The sequence below is a fragment of the Macadamia integrifolia genome, chromosome 2 (assembly GCF_013358625.1).
Source record: "Macadamia integrifolia cultivar HAES 741 chromosome 2, SCU_Mint_v3, whole genome shotgun sequence".
NCBI lineage: Eukaryota > Viridiplantae > Streptophyta > Magnoliopsida > Proteales > Proteaceae > Macadamia > Macadamia integrifolia.
In genome coordinates, this window is record NC_056558.1 from 40,633,063 (window position 1) to 40,652,445 (window position 19,383).

The 19,383-nt window shown below is 39.0% G+C and overlaps 1 protein-coding gene across 2 annotated transcripts; it reads left to right on the forward strand.

Moving 5' to 3' along the window:
* The first annotated feature begins 572 nt into the window (after positions 1 to 572).
* Positions 573 to 18,292, forward strand: LOC122066249 (zinc finger CCCH domain-containing protein 7-like). 2 transcript variants are annotated; one of them, XM_042630084.1, is made up of 9 exons: positions 573 to 2,046; positions 2,158 to 3,671; positions 6,925 to 6,984; positions 7,967 to 8,095; positions 10,790 to 10,840; positions 15,736 to 15,876; positions 16,053 to 16,488; positions 16,822 to 16,947; positions 17,889 to 18,292. In XM_042630084.1, the coding sequence occupies exons 1-8, from the start codon at positions 1,893 to 1,895 to the stop codon at positions 16,944 to 16,946; spliced, it is 2,610 nt and encodes an 869-aa protein (XP_042486018.1). In that variant the 5' UTR covers positions 573 to 1,892; the 3' UTR covers position 16,947; positions 17,889 to 18,292. The 2 variants fall into 2 exon arrangements, with proteins under 2 accessions (XP_042486018.1, XP_042486012.1); XM_042630078.1 differs by having other exon boundaries at positions 576 to 2,046; positions 16,053 to 16,947.
* The last annotated feature ends 1,091 nt before the right edge of the window (positions 18,293 to 19,383 follow it).

A 19,383-nucleotide genomic window follows, 5' to 3' on the forward strand; every position in this document is an offset into this window, starting at 1 on the left:
TTGTACTCTTCCTTTCTTTTCTTTTCTTGGCTAAAAATAATCTATAAAATAAAGGAAAAGAAAAGAGAATAAATGAAATGATAAGAAAAAAAAATATGTATGTTTGGTTATTATTATAAAATACAAATTTTTATATTTTTTTATGTTTTCTTGTGTTTTTTACTATATTTTTATTTTTATTTTTTTAACAAAAGAAAATTTCACAATTCTCAAGAGAAATGTTGAAATTTAAAAACTAAATATTCTCTTGGATTAAGACATACCAAGCACAAAATTATACATTTTCTTTTTCTTTTTTTCTCTTGGCCATCCAACAAAGCCTAATTATTTTTGTGGTAAGCTACGCTGCAAACCCCTCACATTCTCAAAAATTACACCAATACCCACAAACCATAATTTCTAGGGAAATTTACATCCACCTCCTCTTGCATTTGCCTTTATTTCGTTCTCCCCCTTTGAGTTTTGTTTATTACATTAAACCCACCCAAACTAACATAATTACCCTTTCATTTACGTCCCTCACAACCTTCTTACAGCCGTCGGAATCGATGGCCTATCAAACAATGGATCAGCAAGAGCAGTTGTCGTAGCCTGAGTCGGCATAGGTTGAAAAGCCACTCCAGAACCCTTGCAACCACAGCGTCTTCCAGCGTTTCTTCCTTCTCGGGAGATTTTCCAAGTTCTGCAAGGAGAGGTTTTCCCTTCGATAGAGTTTTTACGACCATTTTAGAAGCAGTTTCTTCTTTCGCTTCAACGTTCACAATCGATTGCTCAAGCTTCACTGCCAATTTGAGTGTCTGTGTAGCAGAGGCTTTGGCTGCAACATTAGTTTTAGCCAGGTCTTAAATCTTACCTTTGGATTTGAGCACTGAGACAGCAGTGGGCGTCGCAGTAGCACTTTTGTTATTGGAGGGTTTCAATTCAATTAAAGATACATAATTGGGATTGTCAGCAGGCTTGGGTGTCGTTGTAGAAGACTCTGGTGGTTTCTTATGATGATTTTGGAGGGGTTTTAGTGGCTGACTTCCTCACCGACATTTTCTTCATAGCCCTGATTTGGGGGTTTCGAAGTCAGCGAGTTCAATATCGTTTTAGGGCATTTCGAAGGAGAAGAAGCCTCCCTCTTTCTCATAAAAATCTTGTCTTCAATCGATTAAGTAAAAAACTCATAGGGTAGGTGTTGGGGGTCCTCTATTTTCAAAGTTCCCATGATGGAAACACATATGATTCTTCTCACATAAGAGCTTCTTGCCACATATCATTGCCTTCTTGCGGTCATGGGCAGAAGGGAGAGGCCCAAGGAAGGGCTTGGTATGGGAAAGGAGCAGGTGTTGCCCATGGCGGTGGTCGTGGCGTAGGGGAAGGATGGTAATCATAGGAATGGTGGGGAGGAGGGAGGTTGTGTGGATCTGCGATGTGGGTTATGGCTTGGGACAAGGCGCATCTTATCAATTGGGCTCCCGTCGGGAGTTGCAGCGGTGTGTGGCAATTGGAGCAACTCATAAGCAAATGCATCTTTAACGCCTATGAAAGAATAAATGGATCTCGGACAGAAAACACAGAGAGAAAGAGAAAATCAATTTGAAAATCAAGGAAAAGACTGAAATCGAATAGAGAAAGAGGCGAGTTATGGGCAAATGGAGGAGAGGAAGAAGAGGGGTAAAATTGTCTTTTAGATTTCAAAAACTAACACTTCTCTCGTAGTGTTGGTTTGGATGGGTTTATTTATAATAAATGAAACACTTTACCTAACTTCTATATAAGTCGTAACTGTGAGCTACGGCTTACTCTAGCTCCGTCGTCTTCAGTCTTTAACCTGTGAGAAGTTCCTCAGCTTTCCTTCCCTGCTACCTCTGGAGAATCAGAAGTGGAAGTCTCGAAGAAAGCATAAAATGTCGGGGCAAATTCCTTATCTTTTTCCTCTTCGTCGCCGGTCTCATCTCAAGAGTGAGACTGTACGTACCCTTGCTCGTGTCCTTTCTCTCTGTAGTGATGAATCTCAATGTTCGCCTGCAATTCAGATATCTTTAGAGGCTCCAAGGCTTGGTAACTATCAATCCTATTCCATGGTTTCATTTGAATTTGTTCCTGGTTGTTGTCTTCATCTCAATTACTATAGGTAAGAACAATGAATTGATCTTTTCCTTTGGTGTGTAGGTACCGGAGATGGAAATTTAGGGTTGGGAATTCAAAAAGAACTGTGTAATGATTTGGTCGATCCTGGTGGTGAGAATTCGTCGATTGAGAGTACTAAAGCGGTTGGGATCCACAATGGAACTTCCAGTCATGAACGAATAGTGACAACTCAGTTAGACGATAGAACGAGACCGGAGGGTTATGCATATCTTGGATGTCGAGAAGTTTCTACACCTTCCAATATGTCAGTGGAAAAAGACCTGATAGCTAATAGTGATGTTGCTTCCATTAATGATCAGTCTGAGCATCTTGTTTCGGAACAAATTGTTGTAAAGAAATCAGGTATAGTGGGTGGAATAATGGAGGATAGGGAACACTCTAAATTGTCCAGTGAGAATGCTGGAGTGACTGGTTTTCCAAAAGGAATTTCTGAACTTGAACAAATAATGGCAAGGGAGTCAAACTATGGAACCAGACTGGAAGGAAATAAGGATATTGCTTGTGGCAATGATGCTCACAGTCATTCAAATACAAGAATGGAGAAAGATTTGGCTGCTGATATTGTTGTTTCCTCAAGTGATAATGATTTTAATAATTCTCTTATGGATCAAAATGAAGTGGTGGAAACAGGCGATGTGGCAGGACAGGTCGAATATAAAGCTAACTTGGAGTTGTCCATCAAGAATAGTGAAAAATTTGGTGTTGAAGATGGAGCTTCCACTCCTGAACGAAGGGTAACAGTTGGGTTTGGCCACAGGAGGGCGCTTGAAGGAAATGGGGATCTTACTTTTGCTGATATTCACAAAGATACATATATGTCACTGGAGAAAGATCTGGTTGCAAATGACGTTGGTGGCTGGATTGATAACCAGAATAATGACATTCTTTGTTCAGAACGGCTTGATGTAGAGGTATTGCCGCAAGTGCCAGAAGTTGTAGGGAGTGAATTCTTGAATTCCATAAATATGTTGGAAAATGAACTGATACCTGAAGAGTCAATGGCAGTCAACAATGCAAAAGATGAGGCTTCATTGGCACATATGATGGAAAAACTAGAACATGAAATGCAGCAAAAAGAATTGGACATGAAGGAATCAGCTTCTTATAAGGTCATTCCAGATAATTCTGTTAGCTTTGTTTCAGATAGAGAGATTGAGGAAGGTGAAATTCCTGATGATTCGGGAGTTTCTAACCGTTCAGTTCATTCGTCCTCTGAAGATACTGCTGTAGCAGAAAGTATGGGAGTGGAAGGTCAGATTTTTTGGGATGCCATGAAGAAAGAGAAATTCTCTGACAACTGCAAAGATCATAATAAAGGAGAATATGAAGATTGTGTTCAAGCAGAGCTCAACAGAAGAAAGAGAAAGGGAAAGGAAGCCAGATCTGGTATATTGGTCAGAAATGAGAACGAGAAAGGCAATGCCCCGAAGGAAGACATTAACTGCCCTATTGCTCCTACAGAAGGTACACAGTTGCATGAAGAAATATCAGATAAAATTGTGACTAAAACTCATCCAATGACATCCAAAAAAAAGGTATGTCCGTTTTCCCTCTGAAAGAGTATATTTCTCAACAATTTTCAGTTTGATGTGTATTCCTTTTCTTTCACCAGCATTAGAACATTTATTGATTGTATATTGTGGTTCTTTGAGTTGTCACTGGAATGATGCACTTAGCATGTTTCACTTCCAAGATTAGATTTCTTAGCACACACCGGAAACTTCTTGCAGTTTGGGGAAACTTTGGGTGTGGAAGGAGTCCTTTTTGTCATCGATATGTTCTTTCTAAGGAAAATGGTCTTGAGGTAAACTCTACCCGTGTTTGCTGCCGGTCCTGAGCTTGGATAAAGGAGGAGGGTTGGTCCGTCAGGTTGGACCCTACCCTTGATGCATCAGGTCAGAGCTGGCACCCGGCACCTGGCCACCCTTTTACATGGATTCTAGAACCATTAAGGGATGACGTGATTGCTCCCAGAGTCATCTGATTCACAAAGCTCCTTTGAAGGTAAACTGCCTGGTTTTATATAAGTTGGTAGCTAATTAGTAGGCATTGCTTATTAGTAAGAACTCCTTATGACATGGCTTGATGTAGATCATGTCTGGAATTATTTTTTTGTACCCTCATGAACCACTTCCTGCGTCCAAGTAACCAACCCATATTGGCCTGAAACCAAGAGAATGGAGAGAAGGTTTAGTTTACCACTGGAACTGGAACCGATAATTGTCTAAAAAATCTCTTGACCTTCCCAATCTAAAAATAGGGAAAGTACTGCTTCCAAAGCTTACGATGACTAGCCGAAAAGAAGGCTCAGAAAAACCTATCCAAAAGCCCTATCTAAGTAAAGACCATATCAAAGAATGGAGGGTGGTAAGATTGGTTTTGGTTTTGTATCTGATTGATTCTTAGCATGGGGCAAGTATAGTATTGGGTACAAGTCTCGTCTGGTTTAAATCTGGCTATCTCTTACTTATTTAATTAGTTTAATTTATGTTAGTTAGGTTTAGTGATGAGGAATCCAAATCACCTTAGGGTAGATTTAGAATTCCAGCATAAAAAGGATCACAGTGAAGAAAAAAACTCAGATTTCAAGAGAAATTTACTAATTGATTATCAAAGGGTCTGATTTGACTGATATGCAGTTCAAAGGCTCTATTTACTTGGAAGAACAATATACCATAATTTAAGAGCAATCCAATGGTAGATCAATAGTTAATGAAGAATCTCACTTTAGGTACGAATTTCAGGAACCAGAAATTGATACCTGAATTGGAGGAGTTCAAAGCAGCAACGGTTCAATAGTAGACTGGTGCTTAAACAGTAACAAAATGATGCAGTGAGTGGGCTTCATGGCCTGGAATTGAGGGGTTTTAATCCCACCTCGGTCGGGTAATGTGCAATTGTGGGGTTTGTGACCTTTGTGAAGAGCCATTCCGCCTTGAAGTTCGGGCTTTTGAGTTGGATGCTGTCAAATGGTATCAAAGTAGTTGTCCATGCTGTAGTTGTCAAGGTTCACCCAGGCGATGCATAGGTGCCTTGGTTGCCTTGTTGGTGTTGCTTTTTGTCCAAATCCCCTCCAATGCCTTGGGTTTCCTAGACGCTGTGACAATTATGGTCTATGCACTGGTCAAGTGGGTCTCATGGCCCAAAGTTGGGGGGAGTTGATTTAGTGAGTACGCTCCATGGCCAGGAGTGAGTGGGTTTTAGTCCCACAACGGTCGGGTAGTGTGCTGTTGCTGGGCTTATGACTTTGGGAAGGGTGTCTCCACCTTAAAGCTTGGGCTTTTGGGTTTGATGCCATCACAAAAACTCAGGAATAATAACTCAACAGAGATCTGAAATCAGAATTAGATAACAGTAACCAAAACTGAGAATTTTTAAGAAACCTACTTGAAGAAGGATAATTCAATTCGATAGAAAATAATGGTTGGATCTGAACAAGAATAACAGAGTATGTTCAGTATCAATTCCAGATAGGTATTCTGAAATCAATCAACAAGATTGGATTTTTTTTTTTTTAATTCCAAATTCTGATTTCAGAAACAGTGTTTAAAATCCAATCTTGTTGATTGATTTCTAGAATCCAATTTGCATTATACTTCCTATTCTTTGCTTATAGAACCAGAAAAAAAAAGGAGTACCCAGTTCATGAGGCTCCTGCCACTGTGGGGTCTGGGGAGGGTTGGTCATAATGTATGCAGCCTGACCCCTGCTTTATGGAGAGACTGTTTCTTGACTCAAACCAGTGACCACTTGGTCACAATGGAGCAACCTTACCGTTGCACCAAGGTGCACACTCTCAGAGCTTGGAATTAATAAACAGAATAACAACCAAGTGAGAAACAAAACTAGGAGAGAAAAACATGTGGGATAGCAGATGTAAGATCTGACCTGTTTTATGGAGGAAGAAGGTGAGAAAAAGATGGACATGAATTTCAGGATTCACTACGTGAAATCTTTGATTGGATTCACTACCAATCAACCAATCAACCTGCTGAATCACTACAACAGAGCTGGACTGAATCACCACAGTACCAATATTTAGAATAACCACAGAATAAACAAAGGCTGAAACCAATTTTCATTATTCAAAAAACGTGCACAAGGTTGAAATTCATATAGAAGACTCAAAAACATACTCAAATAAAAAAAATAAAAATCTTGAACTGATAAGGTAAGTTTAGCTAACTAGGAAACTAAAATTATAAAATAAAGAGACTGAAATAAGGTTGGAATCTTAGAGATCTATTCCAGTCTATATAAAACACTTAATAACCAAAAAAAAAAAAAGACTCCAACTAGACTAATTAATAAAGTAAATCCCGTATTTAAAATTGAGACCCTAATTATGGACATAGAGAAGAGGCCCATTACATCAGTAAACCTAAAAATCAGAAGCCCAAGGTCCCTAGAACCCAACCCAAGACTTATTTCCACTAAAATAAGCCCACTTTTGCTGATTAATCTGCATCATTTAGCTTTGGTGAATGGTTGTTTGATTAATTCCAAACAAGATGTGCATTAAAGTACGCTAAAAGATTTTAAGATATGCTTTATTAGAAGATTGCATGGATATTGAAATCATTTTTTGAAGGAGAATTGGCTCCATTTCATCTTCTATTTGTTGCTTCACCTTAAATACATTTGAATCATACCAATATCAGCAGCATTTGGAAGAATATCTAAGTACATCATGGATGTTTTATTTACTGTTAGATTGTTATCCTACCTTATTTTGATGTGATTATGTTCGTCATGTAACTGACCTAGTTTGGTGGTGTTCATTTCTAGCAAGATGTCGAAGTTTACAATAAGAAAAGGCGGGGTCCTTCAACTGAGATGAAGAAAAAGGTACTTTTTTTCTTCCTCCTCTTTGGTGACTGTTATATGAGTGATTGCCCATTCAGTTGCTAAGGGGTTTGAGTTAGTCTGTTAAATCAAAATTGTTTAGTATGTATTAGAGGCTTGGGCAAACATCTGAGATATGAATATTGTGACACCCCAACCCTATACGAAGCCACAATATTGTCCGCTTTGGCCCATAGGCCACGTTGTGACTAAGTAAGGGGTGCTAAGGGTTATCAACTAACTCAATCTCTTCCCCCTAGCCGATATGGAGCTAAATAGATGCCCCCTCAGTGCCTCTCTCGTTTCTTGCCCAACCTTTTGGGCTCATCAGATCTGGGCCATTTCTTGGGCGTGACAATTTTCCCCTTGTTGCACAGTGTCCCTGTTGTGGCCCCACACGGTGTCGGGGTCCGCTATGATACCATTTGTAACACCCCGACCCCATAACAAGTCACAATATTGTCCGTTTTGGCCCATAAGCCTCATGGCTTTAAAACACATTGTGACTATGGAAGGGGTGCTAGAAGTTATCATCTAGCCCAGTCTCTTCCCCTTAGCTAATGTGGGACTAAAGAGATGCCCCCTCAATGCCTCTCCCATTTCTTGCCCAACCTTTGGGGCTCACTGGATCTAGACCATTTCTTGGGCATGACAAAATACAATATAAATGTCATCATGTTATTCATGTAACAAATCTAGTTTAGTGTTGTTCATTTCTAGCAAGATGTTGAAATTTGTGATAAGAAAAAGTAGGGTCATTCAATTGAGAAGAAACGGTACATCTTTTGCTCCCCCCCCCCCTTGGTGAGTGTTATATGATTGATTGTTCATTCAGTTGCTAAGGGGCTTAGTTAGCATGATTAGGGACTCTAGTCAACATCCGATGTGTGAATGCAGTAAATCAGTCACCATCCACATTTATACTATATTTCATATGCTTTTGGACTACTAAAATAATTTTTTTCACTGCAATCATGCTTTGCAGCTGAAGAAGAAAAGGAAGCGAGCTGAAAAGAACAAGCTTCTTGGAGTCAAGAGGTTAAAATTACATCCTATTTTAAAACCGAAACCAGTAAAATATTGCGAGCACTATCTTCGGGGAAGATGTTGGCAGGTAGTACATGAACTTGAACCTTCACTATTGCAAGGGAAAATATCTGTTGGTGCTGGTCACGGGAACCTATTGAATCCATATGCTTTTAGTTGCGTGCACCAAAGGCTTGTCTATTTTTTATGTCATTCTTGGTCATCATTGCATTTAACATACTAATATTGGCTAGGATCACTCTACAATTGCCTTGTTTCTTGATTTTACAACATTCTGAAGTGGCACTCTACTTTTCTTCTGTCTGGCATTTTCTTGGTCCTCAAAATAATTGTTCAATATCTCAGTCAACTACGATGAGCAAAAAAAAAGTGGTGATTATATCATTAATTTCCCAAGTAAATATAGTACCGTTAATTATTAGTCTTGTTAATCACCAAAGATGTTTGTTTCCTTGATTTACCTCGCTGATCAGCTCGTTAGGAGATGTGATTTACCTTGCGCTGATATGCTTAGTTGGCAGATAGAACATTATGCTTGGTCACAACTATGTTACACTTCTCTACCAAAAAATAGTAAAAAAAAAAAAAAAAAAGTAAAAAATTATGTTGATTCACTATAATGCATGAGTTCTCCAAAAGAAGCTGTGCTTCAACAGCAATAAACATTGACTCTGTGCTCTCTTAACATTTACATCAGGTTACCGTTGTAAGAGTGCTTATAGGATACTGAATTCTATGTTTAGTCTAGGTTTTAACTTTTAAGTCTCATAAGGATCATATTGTCTCATGGTTATATACAACTTATCTAGTTAAGTTTCTACCATTTCAATCATCATTCAACTTTGGTTATTTCCTATAGTTGCTTTCATGACTTGGTTGATTTCAGATAAACCTGTCAAGGAATCTCATTTAGTTCTGTTGTAGCTAATGACCCTAAATTTTCTTTCTAGTCGCTTGATTTTGAGCTCATAGGATACCTCTCTAATGGAGAGACCTGTTGTCCTGTCCTTCACAAACAAACAGAACTCAGTACTTGAATGCCTTTGCTTACCCCCCTCCACCCCAAAACGCAATCAGTCCTGTAAGAGTAGAAAATTAAGGACCTTGGATCCGTAGACTCCCCATATTGTAATGTGGATCCTCTGTAGCACAAGGGGGGCTATAAATTGTATAGCGCAGCTTGAGAGGGTGACACGTGGTAGATATATAATCATGTGACTTGGTTCAATTCTACCCCAAAAAATCCATATAGACATGCGTTATATGTTATCCCTTTTTTGCCAATATCGATGAAACCATAAAATAGGGTTCCGCCGATGTCCCCTTTCTCTGCATATTCCTCACCGTTCGTGATATGTCCAACTTCTCTTTTTCTCTGTTTCTCACCCTTACTCACTTGTATGGATGTTCAGATTTTCTTTTTAAAATTTTTTAGTTTTTAAGATCTTTTCTGTATATTCCTAACCGTTCCTGATATGTCCAACTTCTCTTTTTCTCTGTTTCTCATCCTTACTCGCCTGTATGGATGTTCAGATTTTCTTTTTAAAGTTTTTTTAGTTTTTAAGATATTTTGTTGTTAATACATCAAATTGGGTCACTTTCTGAACAGAAGAATGATCCCTTTCTCTTTTCCCCTGTTCTTCATCCTTACCCTTACTTGCCTATATGGATGAACAGAGGATTGATCCCCTTTCTCTTTTTCCCCGGTTCTTCACCCTTACTTGCCTGTATGGATGTTCAGATTTTTTTTTCTTTTCTAAGTTTTTTAGTTTTTAATATTTTTTGTTGGTTATGCATCAAATTGGGATCACTTTATGAATAGAGGAATGATCACACTCTGTAGGATGAATGTTAGATTTGGGGACAAATCTCGCACCGCAGAAAACCCTATTTCAGGTTTCATTGATTTTGGGAAGATCGATTTCGAGAAGAAAGGGTTCTTGCATTTAACGGATAACATGTAATGTATGTCTATATGGTTTTGCAGCAATAACGAACCAAGCCACACGCTCATGCTGTGCTATATGATTTATAGCACACCCCTGTGCTACAGAGGATCCGGATCCTGTAAACTCGCAACTTGCTTCCTTCTTCCCATTTCCAACCAGGTTAACTAAAAGAATGATCTTCTTAATGTGAGCACCATAAGATTCTATAAGAACTCCTTTTCTTCTGGTAATGGGAACTGTGTTTGCTGCTTGTCTTGCTTGTGTGTCAGGGCTTATGCTCTCTTCTGCTTTCCATTTTTATTACTGCTTCTCTCTCCTCCGGACATGTCTGTTAATGCTGAATATTAAATCATTCTAGTTTTATAAATATTCCTTGGTTCATTTCTTCTTGTTATGGAAACATTTCTGTCTTAGATTTTCTGTTTCATGCTCATCAGGGCTCCTGTTGTCTTTCCTTTCCATTTATTCAACTGTTTCTTTCACTTCTGCATCTCAAATAATATTCATGCTTCTCTTTTGACCTTGTTCTATAATTTTGAGCAAACATTTCATTTATGAAGTTAGAATTTTCATATGGCCAGCCCCTATTCTTAGATATATAATCATGATGGGACCTATCTTCAGATAAATTGAGTCCAAATGTTTGATGCTTAAGTAGTAGAAATTATCTGTGTTGTTCTGTTGTTATCAAGCTGTGAATGTTTGATTTTCCCTGTAGTTCATTCTCAGTGACACACTGGTCTTTCAGACTTTCTTGTCCCTCGGCCTTTTATTGCCTTATGCCATCTAATCCTTTTTTTTTTTGGTTTCAGGGTGATTTGTGCAACTTTTCACATGATACAATTCCCTTGACAAAATCAACGGTATGATCATTTGACTTACTATAAGACTTCTTTTTGGGTATCATTTTGTATTGTAGATTTTCAGATAGTACCAACTGTGTATTTTCATGCACATACTTCTGGTCACATATCATGATTTTAGGTTTAAACTTGTTAAGTCATGGTAGAGATAGACATTCTGGTGCACTTTGTTTGTTTCTATGACTTATCAGAATTTACTGATAATATTATACTAAGACAATGTGTGTACGCATCTGGATTAACTGACCTATTTAGGCAGTGGAAATTATTGCTGAAACTTTTTCATTTGACAAATATAAGCTATTGTGTTCCTGTGCTTAATAACTGTACCAGATGCCAGTAGTTTTAGTTTCTAATTTTAAATGTGTTCTATGTAAGTTCTACCTTTAAGCAATCTGTATTAAAGTTTCCAGGATGGTACCTGATAGGTCTGCTAGCTGCTAGTTGCAGCATTTCATGACAGATCATCCCCTTTTTGTATGCAAGTTAAGGTGGTTGTCCTCAGTCCTCACATTGTGCCATCGGGTAGCTTTCAGAGATTGGACCCATAAATGGGAGTGAGTTTTGTGAAGCCCTAGTGGGATTGGGACTCCACCTGCAATGAGTCTATAGCTTAACTCTACAGGTTGAGACTGCTGTCCTCTCTGAGGATGCAGTGGCTTATAATACAAGGAGATTTGGTAATAGTAACGAGGTGGATGATGACTAGGAGGGACAAGCCTTGGAGGTATCACACCTTATATGAGGGGCCTTAATGCAGGCCCAGTTTAAATTTGGGCCAGGTTTTAGGGTAGGATTGGGTTGGGCCTTAGTTGTGTGGTTTTCTCATTGTAATGAGCTGAAAATATAAATCCCAAAAATGAGAGTTAACAGGGTGCACTGAAATTATTATTTTATTAATAGGTCCCATGTTTAGAGTCCAAGTTTATCTTATCTATACAAGAGTCCTATTGTTATTTATTTTAGGCTAGTTAAGAGTTTTATTAACTTTGGTTGTTTATTTAAAGTAAGAAAGTGTCAAGAGTCCTTAGTGGAGTGTGTACATATGAAAAAGTTGGGTATGCTAGCGCATTACCTAGGAATAAGGCATGTTAGCATCTATTGGCCGTTAGATGCAACATAAAAAATCTCAACCGTTTTTAACCATTGTCTTACATGATTTGCCCAATACCGCAGCTCCACGGTTTCCTCCTCCTCCTCCTCCTCCTCCTCCCCTTCTTCCTTTCTCCTTCCTCTGTGTCTCCCGCTCCTCCTTCCATACCAGAAATTTGTTGATCCCCGCTTCCTCTTTCTCTCTCTCTCTCTCTCTCTCTTCAGAGGATGCTACCAGGCCATGAATAGCATTTTTATTTAAAACGATAGCCCAGATCTGCCCAGTTTTTTTCTATGTTAAATTTCAATGGCGTTTGTTCCATATCGCATCTCATTTTCTTTCTTCCTTACAAATATAAAGAGGGAAGAAAATTATTCCATAAAAAATAGTGAAGAATTTTGCACAAATATATCATTCTTCACCCTCAGTTGCAGGCACATAGCGAAATGGAAGAGAAAGCAGAGGAACAGAGAGAGAAACAAGTGGTTACCCTGATTTAAGCATTTGGTTTTAAATAAATCAATGTGAAAAGGGTCCTCAGGATCCGGGCCGGATCTGCGCTTGTTAGGCAATTTGGAAGTGAAATCGCCAACTATGGCATTCACCGAGTTCCGATGACTCCGTTGTCGATCCCCCACTTCCTCTTTCTTTTTCTCTCTCTCTCTCTCTCACTTTATATTTGTAAGGAAGAAAGAAAATGAGATGCAATATAGAACAAACACCACTGAAATTTAACAGAGAAAGAAATTGGGCAGATCTGGGCTATCATTTTAAATAAAAATGCTATTCATGGCCTGGTAGTTGAGGACTTGGTCAAAGTGGTTGATCTGATGCACGACCATGGCACGTGGGATTAATAAATGTAATCTTTTGATATCAATATACCTCACTGTATCTTTCAATTTCTAGGCTGGATTTTGGACACCTGCGTGGAGAGGGTGTGGTTGCAGGAAAAATAGAAAACAGAGGAGGTGAGATTGCAAGTAGGGTGAGGGTGTGACGTAACCCTCAGCGGCAAGTTTTAGAACGACAGAGGAAGATCCAGTAGAGGGCCAGGAGAGGGAGAGAGGGCGGGGAAGAGAAGCAGCGGTTTCCAGGCTGCCATGGGTAATCAGGATTAAGATCAAGCAGCCTGAGAATTTTTTTTTCCCCCATAGTAGAACAGTTGCAGAGGAGAATAGGAGAATAGGAGAATAGAGATAGAGAGAGGGGAGAGAAAAAACGTGTAGCAGGGGTGCATGGAAAGTTTGGATCTCTTTTCTCGATCTAACGGTTTTATTTAAGATTATCAAATCCTACTATTAAAATCTTGCTAGCACATAAGATTCCAAGGTAACCCGCTAGCATGCCTATCCCTCTCCCTATATATATATGTAACTAACTCCTGCCCAGAATTGATGGTTTTGAATTGAATGAATTGATTTGGTTTGGTTGTTGCCATTGATGGTTGAAGAATATTCTCTCTACTCCCATGCTAGCTCTCTCCCTTCTTTTTATCTCTCTTCTCTTTGTTCTTATTTCTCCTCGTTTTTTCCCTTCTCTCATGAGCTTCTTTTCTCTCTCATCCCCATGGTAAGAGATATCCCTCTCACTTTTTTCTTCTCTTTTTTCTCTCCTTCCCGACGGTTGATAATATTCTTCCTCTATATTTTCTTCTCTCTTCTATTTATTTATTTAGTTTAGGATCCTATTTTTGAGGAGGATTTTTATCACCTTCATTCCCATTACAACTTTCTTATTCTTCCCAACTTTCTCATACATTATTATCTCTTTCTTTACTTTTACTACTATTAAGTATAAACCACTCTTTCTCTCTCCACATCAATCCCCATTAATTAGGCTACTTAAATTCTGTTTATTTCTCGAAATTTTCCTTGAAATCTAGTAGTTATTCTGTTGAAAATCTGACCATTAATTTTGTATCAGATTTGGCCGACATCTATCATCATCAGGGATCTCTTCCATTCCATTAGTGGGCCCGGTACTACTAGGCCAATCAGATCCATCAGTTCTGATTGAATCTGCATCAGGCCTGTTCTATAGCATCTATCATGAACATTTCGTTCCATTGGATGCTTAGGCCTGCAAATTCCTACAAGAACAACTAATCAAACTAAGGGAAAAAAATCCCCACCTGGTTGCGTGCCCTTACGCCCAGACATAGGGGGTGGCGAAAAGACCACCCTGCCCCTCTGGTTGGATGCCTGTGCGCCTCCCCTGGTTGGTCCCTGTGCTGGCGCAGTGGCCACACGACCAGGTAGTGATCCCCAGCACTTAAACTAATTAGGTAAGCAAGTTGTAATTCATAATATGGATAGGGCATGTTGTCAGGCTTTCCTTTCTTAGGGGTTATTATTGAGCTATTTGATAAATGGAATTGAATTTGGTCTAGAGATTCCAGATGTAGAAGGTGTGTGAAAACTCTTGGGACATGTGGGTTCTTCTCCCCTCTCCCTTCTCCTGCTGCCGCTACTGTTGCTTCTTCTTCTTCTTTTTTGTTTTGGGTTCCTTGGTCTTCTTCTGTATTTTCTTCTATTCTTTCTTTGAAGTTACCATCCATGGATAATTCACTGTTCCATATGAGCACTTGTTTTTCCTCTATGGCTATATCTTATGGTGGATGTTAACCCTTAGTTATGTTCCTCTAAACCCTAATTTAGATTGTCTTTGTGTTTTTTTGTAAGAATACCTCTTTCCTTTATTTGGCCTGCTCTAGAGGTGTCTCTGCCATCCCTTCCTCATAGCTAAAGCCCTAGAACTTCAAAATCATAGCTGTCTCGTATCTCAATGCTCTAGCCAGATCTCATCTTTCACTGAATATATAACTTTCATAGCCTGAATGCCTGATACTTTTTCTAACCCGGAGAAAATGGTTTTTGGCTATGAAAGAATGAAAATCTTAAGATTCACTGTCGTCCTTGATTGTTTCTGCATTCCTAGACTCTTATTTCTTGGACCAACAATGTTTAGAGCATGTACCTAATAATCTGACAGACATTCCATTTAAGATTCAAGCCCAAAATAATGTAGTCATTTTTAGACTGTAGATACAAGAGCTAGTGCTTTGGGAGTTAAAGAAATATTAAATGACGTTGAAATCTAGGTGTGAGCTGAATCATTTTATGGACTATCTTCCTTTTTAAACTATCCTCCTAGATTAATCCAAAAAGTTTAGGACAAGGAAGAACAAATGACCTAATCGTTTTAACTCAAATTTTTCTTTGAAACTGTGGTAATGTATCTCTGATGTTTATTTGATTTGACCAATTTTTCTCTGATTGTGAATGCAAGTTCAATATAATGAACTTGATCTGGTTGTCTGGCTACAAATGCAGGTAAATAAAATGAACCTTATCTGCTGGGGAGAATATTGAACTCTAGGAAGCAAAGGCTGGAACTTATGTTCCCAAATTAGAATGGTTTTGACAATAAGAATAGGTACAACTCCCTGGATGGAATCATCTGACAAAGAATGATCCTCATTTATCATTCAATGTAACGGTGCAAAAGCCTGACATCCACCCACACACACATCTATATAGATTATACTTCACAGATATGTGATATAACTGGATAGATCTTTTGTACATACACGCAAATGCAAAGACATTGAGAGAGAGAGAGAGAGTCAGTCATGCTTGAAAAGGTTCATTTATCATTGCCTTCTTTGCAAACAACTCATTTCCACATACTTCCCTGCATCTTTCCATTGTGCATGCCTCATTGTTCAAATACTTGAAATTCTTATATCATTCTAATTTGAATTAGCAACTTCTCTTTCTGATCCACTTGCTTACTGCAGCCATGCACGCATTTTGCACATCAATCATGCTTGAAAGGGGACGATTGTCCATTTGATCATGAACTCTCCAAGTACCCTTGTAACAATTACATGTCAAATGGCTCTTGCATTAGAGGTGATAAATGCTTGTTTTCACACAAGGTAACTACTTGAATCCTTATAATCCAGTAACCTTGGGCAGATATTTATGCTTGTTGGTACTTGGACAAAAACCTTCTTGCCTTTCTTAATGTTTCTTCATTTTATCATCAACCAGTTAGTTACTTAGCTAGGTCTTATGATTGTAAATAAATATTAATATTTTAAGTACATCCCAGATACTACCTGAGGAAGGTTCCTGTACATCATTGAATGCTGGCAAACCAAAGTTTGAGTCATCAGCTCTTCAAGATAACAGAAATTCGAGGAAGCAAGTGAACATTGATGGTAGCTCCGGTTGTACTGTTGACAACTTGTCTAAAAACACAGCTGTAAGGGTGCCATTCTCCACGGGAACCATCTCTCATGGCAAACCAGAGCGGAAAGTGGTCGAGAAGAGATTAAAGCCACTCGGACAGGTACCTAGAGGAATAAGATTTCTAAAAAATGGAAACACATCATTAGATGATTCTAATGGGAAGCAACATGGTGACTTGCCTTCCAATGGAGGTAATGGCACAGTAGTGTGCAACCAGAAAAGCAAAAGTGCACCAGACAAGCATCAAAACTTGAATGAGATGCAGCGGAGGGTGCTACCCGCAGTGCCACCAAAAGGTATTAGCTTTCTTTCTATGGGAAAAATGCCACTAAGTGATCCAAGTAAGAAACATGGAGGTGGTTTCCCTCCCAAACAAGATGCAGTTGAAATATGCAATTGGAAGAACCAAAGTGTATTAAACAAGCTTCAGAATCCAAATCAAACTGCACTGAGGATGTCAAGACCCCCAGTTTCTAGTGGTCATTCAATGACTCCGTTAGCAGATAGGAATGATAAATCCATCCAAAGCTCAGCTCAGAAGGCTATGTCATCTACAAAGGCATTTGCAGCGAAGTATGAGTCTAAAATGGCGTCAGGACATTCTTCTTATCCCCCTGCTTTTTGTGCAGAGGTGAGTAATGCATCAAGGAACAACAGTAACTTCAGCACTGGGAATTCTCAGGATGAACCAATGAAAGCTTCTAAGATTTTGGACGAATTCTTATTTGGTGCGGGTGGTAATGGTGACCAGTAAGGTGAGGAAAATAACATCTTTCTTGCCTAATAGTTGCTTTCTTTTGCCCGTAAATAATCTGATCATTCCTTACTTCTCTTTTGAGAAAAAATAAAGTAATCAGCATGTGTTATTATTTTGTAACACTATATGTTCTAACTTCAATATTCAAAGAGTTTGTACTCCCAACAGGATTATCAAGATCACATCTCATCACATAACATTTAAATCTTACATGGTAGACAATCTACATCAGTCTTTTCCCTTTCCAATAAGCAGGATCTGCATGAATTGTGTAGTTAAGTAACAACAGCAAATCTTTGATCCCATTTTTGGGGATGGAAATGGTTTGGACCAAGTCGAACCTTATGAGATGCTCCTGATTTCTGAAGGAAACTTAGAAGGGAGCATGTCCAAATCAGTAGGGCCTGCAGTAAGAACAATGTTTTGTCAGTGAGGGTTCACATTTACCTAATGCAATTATAGTTTAATTTTGATGAGGTTCCATTCCCATTTTCTTGTTTACTTAAAAATTAATATACTTCTGAATTAAGTAGGCAGACAAATGATTTAGAGCCCTTCCTCCTATGCTCAAGCAGCTCAGACTGATTTCATGAATGCTCCGATTAAGGTGGCATCCATGTTTTGCACTGAACCTGTGTCAGTGGTCTCTCTCTCTGTCTCTTCATCGTGTGTGTGTGCATTTCTTCCAGGTAGTTTCGATCTGCAGAAACTGTTGGTCTGATTTTCTCCAATAGATTTTACTTGGAAGATCAGTTCTATTTTACATCTCAGTTATGTGTTTTTTTTATTTGAAGCTGTTAATACTTAATACTGTACATTTGGGGGTGCTTTTCATTTCTACGATGCTAAATTATGCTTGATGAAGGTTGTGTCGTTTGAAATTATTATTAATCTTCAATATCTATATCATTGATTTTCCGATTTCCACTGATTGGACAGGTAAAGAGGACAGTGGAGAAGCTCATGTAGCTGATTTGATTTGGTCTATCTTGGTGTCAGTGTTGTGATTTCACACCACCAACACCACCATACCGATGCAAAACGGGTTTGAACAAGGATACCGATTTGTTAAGTTTGTCTCGAATTCTTAACCCGTTTTGAAGAATGACCCGCTTCAACATTTTGGTGGCGACCCGAATGTAATTTGAGGGGTTTTTTCGAGCTAGGGTTTTAGAGCGTATTTTGCTGTTTGAGTGTAATCTCTCTTCTACATAGTGAAGCATCTTCTTCTCCCAAGGACGTAGCACACCACATCGGTGTGTGAACTTCATTAAATTTTTATGTTGTGCAGATCTGTGTCTATTTATTTTCGTATTTGTTGGTGTTGGCCATAACACGGTTCACTCTGGTTTAGATCAACATGATCATATTGGTGAGGTGGGTTGGATCTGGTGGTGACATAATGACAAATAGGTTATCAGTGAGGGCCAAACAAATTTCTTCTGGGGAAAGAATTGCTGATGGATGGTAAGTATCTTGCACCAGTATGAAGTTCAAAAATTCAGCCAATTAGGCAGGGAGGTGGTGGATTCTCCAGATGCAAGAGTTCTGGTGGGGTCTTGGGTGTTTTATCCAATTCAAACGTCCTATCCCTGTCGGGTTACTTGAAAGCTGCCTAACTGGGGTGTATGAACAAATAACTGGACGGTTTCTCTCACAAAAATCAACAGTTGCCTCCGGTGTTATTTAAAGATATAGCAACAGAGATCCAATATGTGCCCTCTGTGCGTTGGCTGCCTCCGGTATATCTAAGTGCTTTACCTAGCCACCCATCTACTGAATGTATTGGGTGCTTTTTAAATGTTTAAGAATCATCCCACTATAAGCCACCCCATTGTCACCCGATTATTGGGCATGGGAAAGGTCTGTTGTGACAAAACTCCCTATTCATGGATGGTTATTTCTGCCACAATTAGAAAAGTCCAGGTCAAGAAAAGCGAGCGGTGCTGAGAACTCTACATAGGAGCGTTCATAGGGGACAGTTCAATTGGCTTTAACTTCATTTAGCTTCTTTTCGGTTTCCACTCTCTTTGCAACCCAATCCTGAGAGGGTTCTAAAGGATCATGCAGTGGTTGTGTCAGATTTTAAAGTCTCCTCACCTCAAATGCTGTCAACTTGTTGGTGTACGATGTCTTGTATTTCGTCACAGTTTAATCCAGGGAGTACTGGTGTAGACACCTTGACAGGCATGACAATGATCCCACTAGCTGATTAGCGGGCCGTGGGGGTTGCAAGGGGGCAAGAGACCCCCTACATAGTGGGGGTGTAGGAGGTCTCATACATGAATTTTTTATTTTAAGGTAGTTTTGTACTTTCCGGATTAGGGTTTTTCGCTATATATTTGGAGCGAGAGTTTCTTTCTTCGTAATGCAAGCAATCCTAAGAAGTGTGAGGATGAATACTATAACCTTATTTTTCATTGATAGTGAAGTA

Excerpts from the sequence above, each read along its gene's own strand:
- LOC122066249 (XM_042630078.1), top strand. The coding sequence starts at position 1,893 with ATGTCGGGGCAAATTCCTTATCTTTTTCCTCTTCGTCGCCGGTCTCAT. Across the intron at positions 6,985-7,966 it reads CAACTGAGATGAAGAAAAAG|CTGAAGAAGAAAAGGAAGCG; the intron begins GTACTTTTTTTC and ends CATGCTTTGCAG. Across the intron at positions 8,096-10,789 it reads TTCGGGGAAGATGTTGGCAG|GGTGATTTGTGCAACTTTTC; the intron begins GTAGTACATGAA and ends TTTTGGTTTCAG.